Here is a 22,025-nt window from a genome sequence, read left to right on the forward strand (position 1 = left end):
GATGCTGGAAACCTTTGCAGGAGCTTCGTGATTTGCAAAATTCTGATACCCACAGAATGGGTTTTTTTCATGGAAGTACGAGATTAGAATGCTCTTGGAAGTGTTCTGGTTTTACAGTGTCACACATACCGTGCTGACCACCAGTGAGATGCTGAGTCGGCCTCAGTTACTTGTACAGCGCCGTGCTTTAACTACAGTGAAGCTTCAGTGTAACGTACTCTGATTAGAACTAGGCACCGGCGGATAATGCCGGCAGAAAAATTGGCAGAATTCGGTACTTTTTCTGGTAAGTTTCATGCATGTTTGGTATGTGGATAAAGAAATGGAGCAGAATTTGAGGAATTGCCCACCATAAGGTGTGTATGGTTCTGCCAATTTCACTGCTTTTCGAGCAGAATCTGCCACCTTTTCGAGCAGAATCCGCCGGTGCCTAGTTAGAACATACTTTTTTTTCTTTTCGAGGACCCTGCATTATACTAGTATCCGTCATCGGATGTACGGTAGGTCAGGGCATCGTTTGGTATTCAACATGACAGAATCTTTGATGGCACGTGGTCTCTTACGGCCGGGGTCGATGAACATGGGCTTTACGAGATCATTGTGCACGTGCATATGTATGCAAGGCTGCATGGCAGCTATTGGTGGCCGCTGCTGCTTGTCTACTCATGTGTCTGTTTCTCATTGCCGTTACTGGGTTTGGTTGGTCGGAAATGCATTTGATCTGTGTGCAATACCAACGATCAAGTGTTGTGTTGTGCTGCCAGTATGGTTTACAGGTTGGATCGGAATTGCAGTCAGTATTTTAAAATTCATGGCCAGTGCTTCATGCTCTGTGTGTGCTTGTGTGTGTGGTACATGGTGTGCATGTGCGTGTGTGTATATATGTGTGTGTATGTATGCGTGCGTATGCATGTGTATGTGTGTGTATGTATACATGTGCATCCACGGGCGTGCACCTATCCGTGTCTTGTTCGTGCCTACGTACTTATATTGGCCAGCACGTGATGAGGTTAGCGCCCAGGTCCCTGGACTACGTGATCTGGCTGTGGAGGTGAAATTGGAGATAGTTCACTTCATCCTAGCCAGTGGTGATGACCTGACTGGTCTTTCACCCAGTCAGGTGTCTACGTTTCTGAATGCCTTGAGACAAGGTTAGTGGATACTATCGTACTAGTCTAGTGTAGCTTATCCAAACACCGTGGGACCATTGGCATTGTTTTCCCCTCTCACTCTTGATTGGTTCTTATCCGGATGACCATGATTTGTTTTGGCTGTTTCTGCTGTTACTGCTATGTTTGATCTTACTAGACTATCCAAGAGATCGTGTGCCAGCTATTCTTGCACCTTGGTTATACCATGACATTGAACACCAGACGTAAGTTGCGCGCAGCGCAAAAGTTAACGCTTGTGTGCCCATGTGCGCGCACTCATACATATATCACACACACACACACACACGCATACGCACACGTGTGCGTGCATGCACACACGCACACACACACACACACACACACACACACACTTGTACTTGCTCACTGCCTTAAACTTGTTAGGAGGGTCTCACTGGGAGAGGGGAGGGAGATTGACTTGGAATCATGGAAAGATGACTCCATTGGCTATTGAACAGCCTATTGGTTGACTTGGAATCATGGAAAGATGACTCCATTGGCTATTGAACAGCCTATTGGCTGGCACCCTGAAATCCCCAGATTCTAGGTAGACATGGAAATAATCCATGTCATCAGGGTATCCGCCCCGGGATGCAACTGCATTTACTCCTGTCCCCAGTGAAGGTAATAATTACTTGATACTAGTGTGGATTGATAAATCGTTCGAATGTAGCCCAAATAAAACATAATTTATGTGGGTTAACGCATCTGTCTGCAGGAATACAATAATCATGTCTGAGGACCGTGGACATCTGTCTGTCTGCAGGAATAAGTTGCTAGTATGTAGCTTGCCTTCAAATTGACAACAGTTTTTTTGTGCCATGCTGAATATGATGTAGCTCTGCTTCATTGATGCTATTCTCTGCTCTATGCTTTTTCGTTTTTGTTTTTTTTGCAGGAGAAGCGAACCAGTTCCGTTTACACATCCTCCACCAGTTCCTGTGGTATGTCTTGTGTGTGTTTAGAGAGGGGGGGGGGGGATGTGTGTGTGTGTGTGTGTGTGTGTGTGTGTGTGTGTGTGTGTGTGTGTGTGTGTGTGTGTGTGTGTGTGTGTGTGTGTGTGTGTTGTGCGTGCGTGCATGTGTGTGTTGTGCGTGTGTGCACTCGCCATGTTGTGTATTGTGTGGCTACATTACCGGATACATGTATCTGTGTTTTCCAATTTATGATTTTAATTTTTTTATGTTGTCCGGTTTCAGAAGTTTGTAACTAAGTAAATGTAAAATTAGAACCGAACCTTGGCCATGAGTCACAGTGCAACAATTGACTTACAACTTCGTTTGTTGCAGAGCTCGATCAAGAAGACGTCGTGGAGCAAGCCTGATTCTGTCGTTTTGTACTCTATATTCTCGTGGATTTAGTAATCAGCAGGAGGCCTGATGCTATGTACTCATGCTCAGGTGCATTAGATGTGTGCCTGTTTGTGCGTGTATGCACTGTAATAGTGTGATGCTTCGGCTTGTTTCCGGTATAATCATCGCTCGGAATTTGCTACGGCTTAGTAGACGGACGTAGTACTGGCAGGTATGAGTGTGCCTTTGATATGCGTTCTGTTGAAAGATGCACAGCCGCTCATGCTCTCTTCTGTCCTTTTGATCTCGTTCCCCTTCAGGAGTCGCCCGAGTTGATCTTACGGGAGTTGGGATATGGCACGATGGCAACGTAAGTTGTTCTTTTCTAGTGTGTGCGTTCGATTATACCCGCGAATCGATTCGCGCTATTCATCACCCGATGTGAATAGGGTGAATGGATTCCGAATCGATTCCAGGGCTCATGACGTGAAAATCGACCTACTTGAATGCATGCAAATTGATTCATGAATCGATTCAAGTGCATACTAGTAATGGAACGCAGCCAGTGTGTGTGCCTGCGTTGCATCACACCTTTACTCACTGTAGAGCCTGGTAGTCAGCATGTACTAGCCGACGTTGAAGCCATTCTTTTGTCATTGTTCTTCTTTTGTCCCTGGTGTTTCCAGGCTTGCTGATGCCGAGGCGTTCTTTCGCCGTGTATCGGGTGGAGACTTGAAGCCGAGCGTGGTAGCGAGATGTTTAGGTGAGTATCCGCCTCCTGGATGTTCTATATGGGGACTGAGAACTTTTTGCCGTGTTGAGTACAGTACTCATTGGCATTGTCTCTCCTGTCTTATGGGGTCCACCGCATGCTGGTTCATTTTCCTGTTACACAGAGTTCTTTGGGGGGGGGGGGGGGTAATTCATAGTGCGTAGCTGTGCCGAAGATTTATGTTGTGCTCGTGTTGTTTCAGGTATGATGGCAAGCTCTCACACGGGTCTTCCCGAAAGCGTTGCCTTCCCTGTAAGTACTCATGCAGTGGTACACGTATCTTTCTGTCAGTCTTGCACATACACACATGATGTATTCAGTGGCTGGATAATATAATAATGATGCCTTCCGGTCACTATATGTGCGTAACGAGAGAGCTTGGAAGCTCAGGGCCCTACGCTATGCTTTTTTTGCCTTGATGACCTAGACAAAAAAAAGCATAGGGATGTTATAAATTCTTTAAAAATTCCTTTTTTTACAGACATAACCTGGAATTCAAACCCGCACTATCGCGCCCTGCATGCATCCCCCCGTCTTTAAAAAATTCCTTTTTTTAAGACATAACCTGGGATTCGAACCCGCACTATCGCGCCCTGCATGCATCCCCCGATACACTTCGCATACATACTAATTCTTCCAAGTTGCTTCATATTATGATCTTGCATTTGAAAGCCCTATTTGAATATGCATTGTGGCCAGCCGTCTTTGATGGTACGGTACGGAAGGGATAGGTACGGGAGAGGTACGATCGAGGGTAATACGACACCGTCTCCCGTACCGTACCATCAAACACAGCTGGCCACATGCAGCTGCCCACAATATTCAAATAGGGCTTTCAAACGCAAGATCATAACGTGAAGCAACTTGGAAGAATGAGTATGAATGCGAAGTGTATGGGGGAATGCATGTAGGGCGATAGTGTGGGTTCGAATCCCAGGATATGCCTGAAAAAATAGGAGAATTGAAAATTTTATAACATCCCTATGATTTTTGCCGTCAGCTCATCAGATACGGGATAGCGCCAGGCGTGACACAAACAAACAAACAAATACCAAACGAGAGAGCTTGGAAGCTCAGGGCCCTACGCTATGCTTTTTTGCTTGCTCATCATGCATGTAACGTGTCAAAGCTGTGATGGCCCTGGCTAGCGTTCTGGAGTCGAAGGGATGTCTGTCCTGACGTTTCCTGTGACCGGTAGGCATATGCGGATAATTCCGGCAGAAAAATTGGCAGAATTCGGTACTTTTTCTGGTAAGTTTCATGCATGTTTGGTATGTGGATAAAGAAATGGAGCAGAATTCGAGGAATTGCCCGCCATAAGGTTTGTATGGTTCTGCCAATTTCACTGCTTTTCGAGCAGAATCTGCCACCTTTTCGCGCATTATCCGCACACCCCTATGTGACCGGCGCTGACTCTGCCGATCACGGACGTTCTGGAGTCGACGGGATCTCTCTTCCGACGTTTCCTGTGACCGGCGCTGACTCGCCCGTTCAGGATTATTTTGGAGATGACGGGATCTCTCTTCGAAAGTTTGTTTTTGCCGACGCATCCTGTCTTTTATTCGGCAACTAACGTCCATTCTAATAGCATTTCCTCGTCTCCCTACTTCGTATTTCTTTCCAGAAAATCTCTCTGTACAGCAGGGAGTCGTTTACATAATACGAATCCCTGCTATACAATCTATATACGTTATAATTATTATGCTATCGGCCTACATGCGATTCCCGGGCTGGTCGACAGGCGGCCCAGCCAGCCTGCCAGTGTGATCTCGGCCTCGCACACAAATCCACACAAAGTGCTACTGCACTATCGGCCTGAACAGTGAATGCATTCCCCCATACACTTCGCATATATACTCATTCTCTTGATGGTACGGGACAGGTATGGGATAGCGCCGGGCATGCTGATGGCACAAACAAACAACTAATAATTATTGTGGCCAGCTGTCTGTGCTGGTACGGTACGGTACGGGACAGATACGGGACAGCGCCAAGCGTGACACAAACAAACAAACAAACAAACAAACACCAAATTAAAGCTGTGTGGACCCTGGCTAGCGCCAGACGTTACTGAAGTAACGTCTTCTGCATAGCTACGGGAATAAAACTCACTCTAGTAGACAAACGGATGCACACGTACTGCAAATGGCGTACAGTTCGTATCGGTTATAGCATGGGTGTTCGAAAAACTCACTCTAGTAGACAAACGGATGCACACGTACTGCAAATGGCGTACAGTTCGTATCGGTTATAGCATGGGTGTTTGAAAAACGTCTTTTGATTCTTATTTCCGATATTTCTTACCCACGATAAATCAAGCATGCACGCGTGCAGAGGCAGGAGGATCATCATACATGCAACGTAGTAGTACTACGGTACCATAGCCTTAGGGTTGGTTCACATATCGCCGGTACGCGCCGGGAGTCACCGGCGGTGGGCTTCTTGCAACCTCTCCCGGCGTTTTGCGATTGTGTGAACCAGTGCAGTCGTAACAAAATCATACGGTAAAATATCGCAAGGGACCGCCGGCAAAGTTGGACAGTGCCCAACTCTTGCGATCTGCCCCGGCGCCGATCCCGTACGATTTTGACCAAAAGTGGTTTGTGAACCGTTCGCGCCGGTGATCGCCGGTTGCCGGGAGCCAGACTTTGTCAAAATATCAAACCAATACTTGTCCTAAATTTTCCTAATTTGAAGCTAGAGAGGAGATCCGTTCGCCATTCTTGTAGTCGCTTCAAGGCGGCAAATATGTCAGGATACCAGCCCGTCCTTCTCGGATGATCTGCTTGACCATTGTGCAACTTATGAGACAAATACAATTGAAACAAATATAAAATTATAATGGATACATTGGCAAGTTCTTGTGCCTTCATCAACGTTTGCAAGCATAATTTCGCCACAATCACTTACTAGACTGCAATAAAATGTGTAGAAGTAGTTTCATGATCTCCAGTAAAAGGTAGCACCGAGTGGCCATCACCGAAAGACCTTGAACTACTGAAGAAACAAAGAATTCAAGCTTCAATTGGCAAACCTGTCGTAGCATTTTGGCACATTCTGTACTACTTTGTAGTAGATTTGGTACTCGAACCGTAGGCGCAACGGATCGGGAGCTGGCTCACCGCCGATGTCTTGCGGCGCCGATTTTGCTTATGTGAACCAACCCTTACCATGTGGGTGTGCAACACGAGTTATATGGCCACAACAGATGTACTTGCAGCATTATGATGCAATGCGAGTCGGTTCAGAACTGCATCGGACAGGTTGTATTACTACTGACGATACACTTTGTACTAATCCGGTGTGTTTTGCTAGCCAAAGTCCATCCTTATGACCGATATATTCTATTATGCGATCACATTGCTTGTAAGACTAAATATACACTTGAAACCCATGTTATGATTTTGAGACTATGAGAGTTCATTCTTGTAGGCAGTATATTTTTTTACACGACCCCACTATAACCGATGTGCACTTCCTGGTAACCATGGCCTTTTCTGCATGAAGGTTTTCGTCAGCTGTCGTGCATCAGGCGTTTGCACTTATGTCCTTTTTTTTATCCTCTTTCATCTATGCAGCGTTCATCTGATGGGTCGTCTGGCTGGGACAAGACCGACACGGTGTCAACCTGGAGTGTGGACAAGTTCGTTGACGCTGTGATGTTGGTTAATGGTGAGATGGACTGGACGGCTGTGATGACCCTGCTGGATCAGCCAGGCTTCCGTCTGTGCGATGTGCGTGGCTTCCACATGATTCTGCAGGCGTTTGAGCGCGGCTCGCAAGGCGCCATTTTCCCAGTGGCCGTCTTGATGCGCGAGTGGAAGAACACGCAGGGCCAAGTACGTTCTTCGCTGCCATGCATGCATGTGTACTGCATTTTGTCGTGCCAGCTGTTTTCTTTCTTTGGACCTCACCAGCTTGTTCTCCTCCCCACTACCTGTATTACGGGCGTCTTGATACCTACATGTACATGTACTTGGCAGCCATGTGAATTTAGTTCTTTGCACGTTATTCAATGCATGCATATGTGGCCGCCCTGATGTTGAGTTGTGCTTTGGCATTGCTCTCTCTCTCTCTCTCTCTCTCTCTCTCTCTCTCTCTCTCTCTCTCTCTCTCTCTCTCTCTCTCTCTCTCTCTCTCTCTCTCTCTCTCTCTCTCTCTCTCTCTCTCTCTCTCTTTCTTTCTTTCTTTCTTTCTAATAGCTGTCGGTCATCGCGCAAGCACTGTCACCCAACTCCGAATTCAACTTTGCGGACTTCCCTCTTATGAAGGCTGCCTACGAGCACCTCAAAGTGCAGCCCAATGAGAAGGAGCCATCAGTCATGTGCTGGTGAGTGTATTGCTGTTGTGTGGACAGGCACACTAGAATAGATGCTGCATGTCAGGATAAATGATAGGCGTATCCAGGAGTACCCTAACCGCTGAGGGTTCAACCGGAGTGTGAGTGAGTGAGTGTGTGTGTGTGTGTGTGTGTGTGTGTGTGTGTGTGTGTTTGTGTGTGTAAGTCAACACCGTCTAACTCATTGTTTGTGTCATGCTGATATCAACGTGCAATCGGACATATACTTCACAGGTCTCCTGAGTGCAGTGTCATGCTGCCAGTTGCAGGGTCCATGCCTTCCACTGCTTATCAGAAACCACCCGCCGCATGTTTCCAGATATATGTTGACCTTTACGCACCAAAATCCAGGAGAGTGGCCTTTTCTGAAATAAAATCACGAATTTGTGCGTGCAAGTAATACGTATAGAATCAGACATGGATGTCAGGGCAGTATCGTTGATTCAGGCCCGAGAGCGGCCCAAGGCCGAAGGCCGCGGGCCGCTTGAGGGCCGGAATCAACGATACCTGCCCTGACATCCATGTCTGATTGTGTTTCACACTGCCACCCACGCACGACAGCACAAGTGAAAGCCAGAACGCTCTCCTCAGCAGAACGTGCACGTGCAAGTTCACCTACAACGCACCCGCAGCATGCTAGCAGCGCAAACAAAGCCACTGTACTGCACTAATCTGCATAAATCGAACTTGAAATACATCAACTAGAAACACCGAGTGCCTGCCTGCCCAAGTTCTCAAGTCCTTTATCATGTTTATGGCACTCGTTGCACAACAATGGCAGAAACTCACAAGCTGAAGTTCCACCTCCGTGCGCTCCGGCTGAAGTTTCGTTCTGAAGTCTCATGTCAAGCAAGGTGAAGTTTCAACTCAAGCAAGGTGAAGTTTCAACTCAAGCAAGGTGAAGTTTCATCTCAAGCAAGGTAAAGTTTCATCTCAAGCAAGGTGAAGTTTCAGGTTGGTACGCTCTCGGGCTTTGTTGATTCAGGCCCTCGAGCGGCCCGCGGCCTTCGGCCTTGGGCCGCTCTCGGGCCTGAATCAACAAAGCCCTCGAGCGTACCAACCTGAAACTCAGAAGCTGAATCCTCCACGTCCCCGACCACCACCCCTAGAGGTTTCTTCCTTTTATACCTTCATGCCGGCGTGTTCAGTTTCACCTCCACAAGCTCTCGGGACGTGCTGATTGGTCAAGGGCCTGAATGCCACCGCATGTATCAGACATGGACCGGATATCAGGCTTTTTCTTTCTCTCTTGTTCCACCTCGATCAGGTAAGTCTCTCCACGTGCGAGTATACCCATCACGTGATCATTCATGTTCTCCTACGGTGCCATTCAAGCCCAAGGGCCTGAATGGCAGGGCATGATCAGAGGTTCATGCCCTGCCTGTGAGCGCTCTGATTGGCTCAAACCGTGGCAACGATCACGTGGCAAGTGTGAAACTGTATTCACTGTATTCACTGTATTCACTGTGTGTGTGTGTGTGTGTGTGTGTGTGTGTGTGTGTGTGTGTGCGTGTGTGTGTGCGTGCGCGCGCGCATGTGTGTGTGTGTGTGTGCGCGCATGTGTGTGCGTGTGTGTGTGGTGTGTGTGTGGTGTGTGTGTGGTGTGTGTGTGTGTGTTTGTGTGGTGTATGTGCGTGTGTGTGTGTGTGTTTGCGCGTCCGCGCATGCATGTGTGCTTTGTTCTCGTGGCATTTCCAGGACTGTCTTGGAGTTGCTAAGTGCCCTTTTCCGCTTGTCCGAAGTGGGTCATTTTGAAGCAGTGGCAGCGCTGTTTGTAGCACCTTCGAATCAATGTCCCGATGTATTGCTCCTCAGCATATTGCAAGCCAGGGTACGCCGTTTCAACTGAAAAAGCCTGTATTGTAGTGCGCACGTGTACATTCGTTCAACCCTGCACACCTTGTCCACTGTCTTTGTTCTGCAGCCAGCATGGTCCCTTTTCGCATTAGGAGGGCTCTCTATCTCTCTCTCTCTCTCTCTCTCTCTCTCTCTCTCTCTCTCTCTCTCTCTCTCTCTCTCTCTCTCTCTCTCTCTCTTTCTCTCTCTCTCTCTCTCTCTCTCTCTCTCTCTCTCTCTCTCTCTCTCTCTCTTTCTCTCTCTCTCTCGTTCAGCTTTTGTGTGTGTTTTATGACTCACTTTTTCTCTCTTGTCTGTTCTTCCCTGCAGCCCATGCATTGGTGTACTATGCAGCAGAAGCTGTGCACCCGACTTGTTCCTCTGTTTTTCAACAAGCATGACAACTCAACTGTTGTTCTCAACTACACTTGGAATGCCCAGGTACTGATGAATGATAGCACTTTTCAGCAGGTCACTTTGCTTGAATGTACCTCGCCGATCATAATGTTCCGGTGTAGAACCTACTTGGACATTATCAATATGCTGTCTAGGGAGTGGCAAAATCGTGCTCGCAATCTCTGTATGTATGTGTGTGTGTGTGTGTGTGTCCGTGTTTATGTGTGTGTGTGTGTGTGTGTGTGTGTGTGTGTGTGTGTGTGCGCGCGTGCGTGTGTATGTGCGCGTGTTTGTGCATGCGTGTGTGTGTGTGTGTGTGTGTGTGTGTGTGTGTGTGTGTGTGTGTGTGTGTGTGTGTTTGTGCGTGTGTGTGTGTGTCCCACATGGTGCAGTGGTATGTACAGCGATTTCCAATCGAGAGGTTGCGGGTTCGATTCTCGACGATTATGGTCACACACGTCTTTCTTCTCTTTCTCAGACTTCTCCTGACTTTTCTAGTTTTCTTTCATTCTCCTGGGTGGTTACCAACAGCCAATGCATGCCGGAGTGTGTGGTGTGATGTGTGTGCGGGGAAAAAAAAGAAAAATAGACCAAAAAGTAGGGATTCACTGGCCAGAAAAAGTCACTTCATAGCTGTGTGGTGTAGACCAGGCTGAACAGTGGCAGTCAATTCTTCAGCCTTGCAAGTTGTTGAATGGTGCAATCCCAGCACAAGCTGCTATGGCTTCTGCTGTAGCATCGCTATCATCGCCTTCGGCGATGGGCGTCCAATGGTCCAATGGTGTGTGTGTGTGTGTGCGCGCGTGCGTGCGTGTGCATGCTTGTGTGTGTTCAGGCACCTGGTAATAGTGTGCACACCTTGATGATGCAATCAATGGCGGAGTGGTACCAGGGCGGTGATAAATTTGATCAGATGCGCCTCTCTCGAATATTGGATGTGGCGCAAGAGCTAAAGGTAAGCACTCACATCCATTCCCTTTGGCAGGTCTAGAAGAAAAGGATTGGCTTCATTGAAATCTTGTATTGGGCCTTCCCTTCGATTCCTCACTCCAGCTATTGAAACGTGCTTTATTTTTTTTTAGTTCATTTTACGCTATTTTACGCTTGGCTCTCTCTCTCTCTCTCACTCTCTCTATCTCTCTCTCTCTCTCTCTCTCTCTCCCTCCCTCTCGCTCCCTCTCTCTCTCTCTCTCTCTCTCTCTCTCTCTCTCTCTCTCTCTCTCTCTCTCTCTCTCTCTCTCTCTCTCTCTCTCTCTCTCTCTCTCTCCTGTCTAACGTCCTTTGCTCTTTTTTGTTCCATGTATCCAGGGTCTCCTGATGTTGGTAAATAGTAATGACATGCCAATGCCGTTTGTAGTTGATCTAGCTGCTCTAGCCTCTCGCAGAGGATACTTGAAGCTGGACAAATGGCTCCATGACAGGATGCGAGACCAACAGGTATGTGCCAAGTGCTGCTTACCCTGTCCTTTCCTTTCTACTTATGTATTGTCTGCTCCAGGGCCGGGTCACCCGGGTCAGTGACCCGGCCGGGGGTACTTCTGCTTCGTGCATTGGTTCGGCCAAGAGCGCATGGTGGTGGCGGGTTGAGGATGCAGTAAAGTGGAGTATGGCCATGGTGGTGGCGGGTTGAGGATGCAGTAAAGTGGAGTATGGCCATGGTGGTGGCGGGTTGAGGATGCAGTAAAGTGGAGTATGGCCATGGTGGTGATGGGTTGAGGGTGCAGTAAAGTGGAGTATGGCCGAAAGCTCTGTCGCAATATTTTATGGTGTACTTAGACCCCTTTGAAAAGAAGAATGCCAGGTTACTTGTGGCCCGGTTAGGAGTATATATGTCGAGTACTTTTTTTATACTTCAAGGGAGTACATTCTGACAGGCTGCCGGCAAGTGCAGATGGGCGAGTGTGGTCAGACTGCCCAGTACACATTGTTCATACATGTACATGCTGTAGCCGCACTAGAACGCTCCGCTCGCGACTTCCATTTTCTTTACTTGGTGGCGGCCCTTTTGACTTAGTACATCGTCGAGTTTTGGTACACACGTACCTGGCTCTGACCCAATTGAAAGGGCTGCGTCAGGTACACGTGTACCCGGTGGGTTGAAATTCTAGAGCAGACACTGTTATGGCCATGTAGACTGCTGAGCATTAGTATGCATCTGGTATTGTCACTATTTAGTATGTACTGTGCTTTAACCGTTGCACAATCATCACTGGCAGGTTTGTGTGTGGTGGTCTCTCCCTCTCTTCTCCCCCCCCCCCCCCCCCCCCCGAGGGTGCCTGTCCAGTTTGTAGTCTGAGCAGTTTGTTGTGTACTGCTGCTCTCCAGTGATCGCCAGACGCCTTCATGCTTCCCTTTCAGTCTGAGTGAGTCTCACTAGCGCCGAAAAGAATAGTATTGCTTCCCTTGCTCAGACTTGTCACCGGATGGTGTCTTGAGCCCCGCACTGCTGCTTTAGCTGGTAGCGTGTCCGGGGAGTTACCTGTGTGATGTGCTGGCTACCACCGTGCGCGTATGTCTGCTTGGTTCGTCTTTCCTCTACAGGAGATGTTTGTGCAGGGTTGTCTGTCGTACATTCGCCATCGGACGTCCTTGCATGGACCCATCAACGCCTCGGCAATTGTGGATCGACCCGGCGCTCTCCCCCTGGAGACTATCACCACTATGCTGGCTTGCATACAGTCCTACTCGTAAGCACATGTGTAACAGAGCCACCGGTCTGCATGCTTGTTTGTGTGTGTGTTTGGTGTGTGTGTGTGTGTGTTTGGTGTGTTTGGTGTGTGTGTGTGTGTGTTTGGTGTGTTTGGTGTGTGTGTGTTTGGTGTGTTTGGTGTGTGTGTGTGTGTGTGCCGTGTGTTTGCGAGTCTTCTTGACTGTGTTTGCTTGATCCGCCAGGGATTTTGGCCACATTACATCTTGGGGTGCTGTCTTTATTACTCTTGCTCACGAGAACAACCTGGATATGTGCAAGGAGAGCCCTGCACCGCGTGGCGCGAGTGTCTGTTGCCAGCGCACACCATTGAATTGCACGCTCTGGGAGGGGGTTATGTTCTGCTGGTACCAGGTTTAGTGCCGGGACTTGTGTATGCGGGCGCCGGGCGTGCCTTGGTCATGTTTATCTTCTTCAATCCGTGAAAATCATCGATAATGCCGGTTGGCCCCTTAGAGAGTGTGAGCCCGAATGTCCAATTACCTGGTGTTTGTGCGCCTCCTTTCCTTTTGTTGCGCAGGCCAATGGCACCAGAAACTCACGACCAACTGCAAATGCTGCTGAAGCTTTTCGGACCTATACCGCCCAAGCCGCGCTCTGTGGCCACTGCTCCTGGTCCTGGCGGAGTGCCTCGGCCCGTCATGCCAAACGTTAACCAGCCCAAGACACCGTACGACCCGATGCAGTCCTCGATGGGCATCCCGCCGCAAGTTCCGCTACAGCAACCGCCCGTTCAGCTTCCAGCACAGGTTGCACTGTCCGCTCAGCAGATCGGCCATCACCAGGGTGCCGTTGGCGGTGGTGCCGTTGGCGGTGGTGCCGTTGGCGGTGGTGCCGTTGGCGGTGGTGGTGCCATTGGCGGCGGTGAGATTGGCAGTGAGAAGTCCATGGGCAATCTGCCTCAGCCTCAGTACACCGGCGCCTCTCAGCCAGGCGCTGGATCTACGTCTTCGTTTGGCAACGCCGGGATGAACCCGCTCGTAGCTCAGGGCGCTGCGCCAGCCCCCAGGCCAGCACCAGCACCGCCGGTGGTGTCCAGCTCCTCGGCAGGCAATGTTTCACAAGCTACTGGCGACCTTGCTCGCAAGCAGAACTCCGTTCCGAACATGGATACAACCTTTAGTCTGGAGGTGGAGGAGGAAGCAAACAACAATTTCAAGGGTCTCTACAATCGTGCTATTACCATTGACACTGTCCTGGAGATGCTACGCACGTACAAAGAGAGCTCTGACCCAAAGCAGAAGGACGTTTTCCAGTGTATGCTTCGGAATCTATTTGAGGAGTACAAGTTCTTCAGTAGCTATCCTGACAAGGAGCTGCAGATCACAGGACTGCTGTTCGGCGGCTTGATTGAACACAACCTTGTAACGTACATGTACCTGGGTCTGGCTCTTCGGTACGTACTGGAGTCATTGCGCAAGCCCGTCACACACAAACTGTTCTCGTTTGGCGTGTCCTGCTTGGATCGTTTTAAGCACCGGCTAAAAGAGTATCCACAGTACTGTGGCCATGTAGCTACTATCGGCCACTTCAAAGAATTCCCAACGTCGCTAGCTGAGTATGTGACGTGCGGCAGGGAAGGCAAGGAGCCACCGACTCCTGAGAGTGCGTTCCGTGGAATGTCTCACCCTGCCGCCGCTCACCCGGGCCACCCTGGTGGTGCGGTGGCGTCGGCAGCGGTGACGCCAGCTGCTGGTCCTGCTCAACAGTCCCATGGCCATGCCGCCAGTGCTACCGCTGCTTCTGCTGTCGGGCGTCCTACTGCTGCTGCTGCTGCTGGTGGCGGTGGTGGTGGTGGAGCGACTGCTGCAGGTAGTAGCAGTGTTGGCGGTGGCGGTAGTGCTGCTAGCACAGATCCCCTGACACACCATCCATCAACCGCTTCTGAAGGTAGGTTCCTGCTTTGCTACAACTTTGTCCTTACTTAGTGCAAACACAAACAAGTGCTGTAACGCATTGTGTTATACTGTTAATGTGCTGTGTTGTTTCCTAGATTCGCTGTATGGCAGTGCATAGTCAAGTTTTGTCATTCCTATGGTTGGTCGCAGAAACCAGATTTCACCTGTTTGGTTTGGCCCCTATGCACTCGTCTAAGGAACGTTCTATGCCATTACTGAAATACACACACGCACGCACATCTCGGCATCCACTGAACTTCGGCTATACGTGCATATTCAGGGCTTTGAAATTTTATCTTACTACACAGCCATGTACCTGGAGATTGTATTCGACTATAGTCATATTGTTGGCGGAAGAAGTCAATTCTCCTGAACGGTTTAGAATTGGTCCAGGTACTAGCAACGCCCTACCCATTTTTGGAGGATGGTTATACTCTATCTGCGGACAGAACTGTTTCGTCCTTTGTGAATTCATCAGCGCAGCACAGAGAAAATGAGGCCGAACCTGATAGCAATGAAAAATACATTTTCCAAAGCCAGATTTAAACCAGGCCCGAACGTACCTTGCCAGAGTGCTCAAACTGACAAGTCAGTGAGCTCTGCATAGCGCAGATGGAGGATGGTTATAAAACGCGTCAATGACTAAACTGTTGCAGAACTTCCCTGAAATGACCTCTTGACGTGACATGCAGTAGTTGACTGTGAGTCAGTGTTTCTTAGTCGTGTGTGTGTTGTCTTGCTACTGGTTCCATTATTGTGTTGTGCAGCAGTTACCAGTGTCGCGCTGCCCGGATCGCAGGGTCCTCCGCCGCCCACTTCGTCCAGCGGGGCAACGACTGCTTCAACTGCAGTTGCGTCGGTCTTGAGAGAAACGCGTGATGGCCATGGTCCCTCAATTGCCAATGCTGCTAGTATTGATACGTTAGTGACAGGCATGGAAGGTTCAAGCTCGGAGCACGTGGAGTTACCGCCCGAGGCCGTTCAAGATCGCATATTGTTCATGTTCAACAACCTTTCGCCGAAGACCTTGGACGAGAAAGTACGTTACCGGCATTGTTGTGGGCTTGTGGCGTGCTGTTTTCTGCGAGTTCTTTCTGCATGTTGGTGCGTTTGTCCATTCTTTGCAAAGTAGTGGAAACCTGAATGTTTTGCTGTTGAGTCCTTGTTTCCTCAGCCCATACGTTAAATTTCATGTGCCTTCTGTAGTCGAGGGGAGAGGGGTGTTGTATGAAAATATCGAGTTCTTCGGTGACATGTTTTTGTCCATTGATGTCCTGTTTTGATCTCAGGTGGAGGAATTCAAGACACACATTTCCAGCGACCACCTACCGTGGATATCGCAGCATCTTGTGATGAAGCGTGTTACCATGGAGCAGAATCTCCATGAGCTGTACGTTTCCTTTCTGAAGGATATCGGCAATCCCGGGCTCGTGGAGCTGGTGTTGTCCGAGACGTACCGCAATATCAAGGTACCGAGCTGCTTTGCACAGCGTGTGCGTGCATGCGTGTGTGTGCGTGTGTGTGTGTGTGTGTGCGCGCACACTCGCACGCGTGCATGAATGTGTGCATGCGTGCATGTCAGTTTTTTGGTGATGTGCCGATGAAGTATCAAGTAATACTGTTGCTGCTGCGTTCTTGAGTGCATTTCGTTTTATTAGTACACACGTTTTTATGGCAGTAGTCTAGCACACATGCAGTCCACACAACGAAGCGAGAAGATGAAACTTCTTTTAATTAATAGTCTGGCAAACGTTTTCTTTTCCTTCTCATCAGGCTAGTACGGGTAATGATGGAAAATTCGATGGAACATTACTATTACGTGTTTGAAATGAAACGGGGAAAATCCCTACACACTCTATAGCAAGTGGTGTCTTTGCTGTGCAGATTTCTATTACCTATATCATGCAACACAAGGTGGAATGAAGCTACACCATACGTAATAAAAGTGATAAAAGTACACCATCCTTGAGGCCCACGCACAAACACATGCACACACACACACACACGAATGCATGCACACACCATGTACCATGTATACGCCCGTCGCAAGAGAAGCACGCAAATCTGCAAATGCACTGGATGTGCACCCACAGATTTTCTCTTATAGCAACGATAGCGAACAAGATCTGAATGAGACAGATCAAGACTTGCGCCAGATAACTGTCTTATCCACACAACTGGCGAAGCCATGTGAATCGACCACCAACACACACACACACCATTGGACCATTGGACGCCCATCGCCGGAGGCGATGATAGCGATGCTACAGCAGAAGCCATAGCAACTTGTGCTGGGATTGCACCATTCAACAGCTTGCAAGGCTGAAGAATTGACCGCCACTATTCAGCCTGGTCTACACCACACAGCTATGAAGTAGCTTTTTTCTGGCCAGTGAATCCCTACTTTTTGGTCTTTTTTATTATTTTTTCCCGCACACACATCACACCACATACTCCGGCATGCACTGGATGTTGGTAACCACCCAGGAGAATGAAAGAAAAGTCAGGAAGAGTCTGAGAGAGTCTGAGAAAGAGAAGAAAGACGCGTGTGACCATAATCGTCGGCACACACACACACACACACACACCATTGGACCATTGGACGCCCATCGCCGGAGGCGATGATAGCGATGCTACAGCAGAAGCCATAGCAACTTGTGCTGGGATTACCCACACACACACGCACACACACACATACACACACGTACACACACACACACACACACACACACACACGTACACACACACACACACACACACACACACACACACACATCCTAACACTCATAATCACACATGTGCAATGCAAACAAAAACAAAACACAACATGCCTTGAATCGGGGTGTGAGGAGTGGTGGGATTGTGACAAAAGATGAGATTTTGTCACCAAACTACAACTTGGTGCTGAGCTGTATAACAATGGCGTGAACGAGCACTTCATGACAACAGGATAGGACAGTGACAGCAGTAACAGTGATCATCATCCAAGTTTGACATTGTCAATTGTCAAGTAGCCTCCAACCACAATCGTTGCTCGCCTTCGCATAGCGTCTGGATATTTGGATGGCACCCTTGTCCAGTGTGTGTGTGTGTGTGTGTGTGTGTGTGTGTGTTACGTGTGTGTGTGTGTGTGTTACGTGTGTGTGTGTGTGTTACGTGTGTGTGTGTGTGTGTTACGTGTGTGTGTGTGTGTGTGTGTGTGTGTGTGTGTGTGTGTGTGTGTGTGTTACGTGCCTGTGCCTCAATGGCGGTGTACCTTTATCACTTTTATCGCGTATGGTGTAGTTTCATTCCACCGTGTGTTGCATGATATAGGTCCACCTCACTTGTTGTTCTCCTCAATCCTGATGATGGCTCCTGGCCGAAAATTTGATTGAGAAAATAGTTTGCAGCGAAGAGACCACTTGCTTTTAGGATGGTGGGTACTGTAAAAGCCATATATATCTTTACTTATAAAGAAGAGGCACCTGTGACGTGTGTCTGTGTGTTACGCTCAGGCCATCCTGCGGAGCAGCGCTGCCCTGAGCACGCGAAGCGTGCGAACAGTGTAGCTAGCGGCCGCAGAAGCACTGAGCACGCTTCGCGAATCGTGTAGCCACCACCACGTGCTGAGCACGTGTGCTGTTCATGACACGTTCTAGCCACCTGTGACGTGTGGTATCGATGATTACCGAAGATTAATCTTTACTTATAAAGAAGAGGCACCTGTGACGTGTGTCTGTGTGTTACGCTCAGGCCATCCTGCGGAGCAGCGCTGCCCTGAGCACGCGAAGCGTGCGAACAGTGTAGCTAGCGGCCGCAGAAGCACTGAGCACGCGAAGCGTGCGAATCGTGTAGCTAGCGGAAGCAGCCACAGAAGCACTGAGCTGAGCACGCGAAGCGCGCGAATCGTGTCCATTGACTTTCGCCAAACGTTGCCTATTGTTCCTAGAGGCACTTCTGCTGATGACATCAATGCCTGCATCAAGTCTTCGGCGCTCTGGCGTTCCGTGGTGAAGTACACACTTACCACAAATATGCGAGTTCTGCGTAGCAGTGATACCAATGCTGGTCAATTCTCTGCGCAGCTCCTTAAAGTCGGCAACGGTGCAATACCAGTTCTGCCTTCAGGCGAAATTGCGGTTCCTGGTGATCTCGCACAGATTGCTGCTTCCCAAGAAGACATTGTACGAATTATCTACCCTGATGTCGCGGACAATTTTGTAGATCCCACTTGGTTGAAAGAAAGAGCTATCCTTGCACCTTTGAATGACACTGTCACTGACATGAATGGGATACTCATGCACAAACTGCCAGGTGACTTGGTCCAGTACGAGTCTGTTGACACTGTCGAAGATGACGACTCTGGTGATTACCCTGTTGAATTCCTGAACTCCTGTAACCCCTCAGGCTTACCAAGTCACCTGCTTCAGCTCAAAGTGGGTGTGCCCGTCATTCTTCTCAGGAACCTGGATGCGCCGAAGTTGTGCAATGGCACCAGATTAATTGTGAAGCGCATCCAGCGACATGTAATTGAAGCTGAGATTTTGACTGGGTCGGGTGCAGGAGAACAGGTGTACATACCGAAAATACCCACGACATCCACAAATCTGCCATTCCAACTTCGACGTGTCCAGTTCCCACTCCGTGTCTGCTTTTGCATGACCATAAACAAGTCCCAAGGGCAGTCCCTGAAGGTTGTTGGTTTGGACCTAACAACACCATGCTTTGCTCATGGACAGTTTTATGTGGGTTGCTCACGGGTAGGTAATCCAGACAACCTTCACATTTTGTGCAATGACGGCAAAACGAGAAATGTAGTTTACCCGGCTGCACTACAGTGACTGCACGTCTGCGGGTGTGCCGCAGTACTTTGCCGACGATTTGTTGTCATGGCTGACTAATCCCAATAACTGAGAACTCTATACCTCATTCCATTCACTCACCATGCTGCGCATTACTGTTCGCATTATTGAAGCATCCCATCATCCCATATGCTGAACACAAGTACACTCTCTAATAACTGAGAACTCTATACGTGATTCCATTCACTCACCATGCTGCGCATTACTGTTCGCATTATTGTTCGAGGATGAAGCATCCCATCATCCCATATGCTGAACAAAAGTACACTCTCTATGTCCAAGCTGCCACATGTACATGTACGTACATGTCTCAACATGCATAAGGCACAATTTCCCAATAATTGGATGAGCCTTCACTATTGTAAATCTCAGTTCTATATTAAACTGCTGATAAACAACTACCCGGTCATGCGAATCGTGAAGCCACCACCACGTGCTGAGCACGTGTGCTGTTCATGTACTTGCTTCACCCGCATGCCACGTTCGGCCAGGCAACGCTGGCCGTGTGCTGCTAGTATATATATAACGAAGTGCTAACTCTAACGAGTCAACGAGGAGAACTCTGTCAGAAATCGTTATACAGAAATCGATACATATACTGTCCTATTGAGCGTTGAGAATGAGTGAGAGTCATTACCTTTGGTACACGTAAACTAGTCAATTTTGGGAAATCGTTATATATGCGCCTCGTTAGAATAATTGCTTTTACAGTATAGGGTTTTCCATGTAGTGAAGTAGCTGCAGTGGAGCTTGCACACGTTTTAAAAGAAAGGGTTTGAAATGAGCCGAAGGAAACACTACGTGTATTTTTATTTGTGTGATTCTGCCAGGTTCTTCTTTCGGCAGAAAAGGACAGCACTGGCTTTTCGGATCGGCTGCTATTGAGGAACCTTGGCCATTGGCTTGGTTTGATGACCTTGGCCCGGAATCGGCCAATTCTCTACAAGGACTTGGCATTGAAGGATCTTCTTCTTGAAGCACACAGGAGAGGCCAACAGGTAGGAGTTTTTGGCCGCGTGTATCTTTCCTGGCTTGTTGCTATGCTGCTTGTAGTCTTTGTCCTTGTCTTCCGAAACTCGGGAAAGGTAAGGATGTGATTGGTAGCCACCCTTTAGGGCTCCTAGTGTGTGTGTGTGTGTGTGTGTGTGTGTGTGTGTGTGTGTGTGCGCGCGCGCGCGTGTGTGTGTGTGTGTATTTGTGTGGCTACTGTGGACTGCTGCCATTGATCCGCGCCGTTCTGCTTCCTCTCTTTGAACAGGATTTGCTTTTTGTCGTGCCGTTTGTGGGGAAGATACTGGAGGCTTGCAAGGAAACGAAGGTGTTCAAACCACCCAGTCCGTGGCTAATGGCCATCATCGGTGTGCTGGTTGAGCTCCACTCGATTCCGGATTTGAAATTGAACTTGAAATTTGCTGTCGAAGTACTCTGCAAGGACCTGGGAATTACTATGAAAGATGTCAAGATGTACGCTTTGCTGAAGGATCTAGATCGCCCGATCAAGGAGCAGTTAGCTACTGCCAAGGAGCGTGCAGCTGCCAGTGGGGGTAAGTACATGTAGATATGTTTCCTGCTGGCCCACATAGACAGGTTTAGCAAACTGCCTTCCTGACCACACTTTCTGGCCTATATAGTTCTTGTTCAGCTGATGAATACCGTGCGTACCGCTTGCTGTTACTGAAGAGTGTGCATGCGGCGTGCGTGTATGTGTGGTGTGTGTGCGTGTGTGGAGCTTGTGCTGATACATGTAGTAAAACAATGATTGTGCATGGCTATGAGTTGCACTGTATCTCTGACTCTGATGCTCCTTCAACTCTCTTATTTTCCAATGCACAGAAACATCGGCGGTGCCTCCGAGTGCACGCTTTGCCTACTCCGACGTCAACTCCACAACCTTCCAGAACATGGCTCAGTACCTCACTATCAGTGATGATGTATGTGATGTCCTGTACACGCCTACACGCATGTCCACACTGCAGATGCATTTGCTTGGCCTTGTCTCTCTTGCCTAGCTTTCTTCGTAGTCATCATCATAACGCCACTATTTCCATGCATGTGTGTTTGTGTGCGTGTGCGTGTGTGTGTTTGTGTGTGGGTAGGTGGGTTCGTGCGTGCGTGTGTGGGTGCGCGTGTGTATGCGTGTGTTTGTCCGTATCTGGGCTTTGTGGTTTTCTTTGGGGGGGGGGGGGGGGATAAACCCAGGTGGGTGTTCACGCAATCTCATGGTCCTCGTGTACACGCATTCACTCCCATTGTACCGAGTGTGAGCGTGCAATACTGTGTGCTCTGAGCCATGTACAGCTGTTCAGCTTTCCTGTGAGAATACATGTCTCTTCGGTGCTCCTGACACTCTTGTTTTGCACATTTCTCGTTCTGTTGCAGACACCGTTGTTCTCCTCGCACGCCACTTTCAAGGGTTTTGTCAGACCAGCAGTTACTCAAGCCGTGAATGAGCTCATGACCCCGGTTGTCGAGCGCTCAATCAAGATTGCCATTGCGACCACGGAACAGATTGTGCGAAAGGTAGGGCTTGTTTCTCACGGCCGACCGGCCCACTTGCTGGCAACTGGCTCGTGGTCTGGCGAGACTAACGAGACGTTATGCTCTGCAGAAGACGTACACGAACAGTAGCGTCCGGCACAAGCCACGGTCCTGCACACTTTATTTTGTGTGCGTGGTGCGCCCGCCTTGACGTGGCAGGGTGCCAAGGGCCGCCGGGGCGCGTGCGTACGGGCGTTCACGAACTTCTCATCCGCTTGGCTGAGCACCAGCTCA

At 49.0% G+C, this 22,025-nt stretch overlaps 1 protein-coding gene across 3 annotated transcripts in view; it reads left to right on the forward strand.

Moving 5' to 3' along the window:
• LOC135817774 (CCR4-NOT transcription complex subunit 1-like) overlaps window positions 1-22,025 on the forward strand; it is a 46,167-nt gene that overhangs the window by 3,094 nt on the left and 21,048 nt on the right. For 2 of the 3 annotated variants that reach the window (XM_065331018.1, XM_065331032.1), the window contains exons 7-26: window positions 999-1,151; window positions 1,309-1,375; window positions 2,068-2,113; window positions 2,782-2,831; window positions 3,148-3,224; window positions 3,436-3,485; window positions 6,812-7,072; window positions 7,436-7,563; window positions 9,271-9,403; window positions 9,739-9,849; window positions 10,640-10,759; window positions 11,113-11,241; window positions 12,346-12,491; window positions 13,032-14,401; window positions 15,177-15,448; window positions 15,699-15,878; window positions 20,084-20,251; window positions 20,512-20,797; window positions 21,087-21,184; window positions 21,633-21,773. In XM_065331018.1, coding sequence (XP_065187090.1) covers window positions 999-1,151; window positions 1,309-1,375; window positions 2,068-2,113; window positions 2,782-2,831; window positions 3,148-3,224; window positions 3,436-3,485; window positions 6,812-7,072; window positions 7,436-7,563; window positions 9,271-9,403; window positions 9,739-9,849; window positions 10,640-10,759; window positions 11,113-11,241; window positions 12,346-12,491; window positions 13,032-14,401; window positions 15,177-15,448; window positions 15,699-15,878; window positions 20,084-20,251; window positions 20,512-20,797; window positions 21,087-21,184; window positions 21,633-21,773 — 3,986 coding nt within the window. The remainder of the gene's footprint in view (window positions 1-998; window positions 1,152-1,308; window positions 1,376-2,067; window positions 2,114-2,781; window positions 2,832-3,147; window positions 3,225-3,435; window positions 3,486-6,811; window positions 7,073-7,435; window positions 7,564-9,270; window positions 9,404-9,738; window positions 9,850-10,639; window positions 10,760-11,112; window positions 11,242-12,345; window positions 12,492-13,031; window positions 14,402-15,176; window positions 15,449-15,698; window positions 15,879-20,083; window positions 20,252-20,511; window positions 20,798-21,086; window positions 21,185-21,632; window positions 21,774-22,025) is intronic. The other variant, XM_065331024.1, reaches the window with a different exon arrangement.

The sequence above is a fragment of the Sycon ciliatum genome, chromosome 1 (genome assembly GCF_964019385.1).
Source record: "Sycon ciliatum chromosome 1, ocSycCili1.1, whole genome shotgun sequence".
NCBI classification, from domain to species: Eukaryota; Metazoa; Porifera; class Calcarea; order Leucosolenida; family Sycettidae; genus Sycon; species Sycon ciliatum.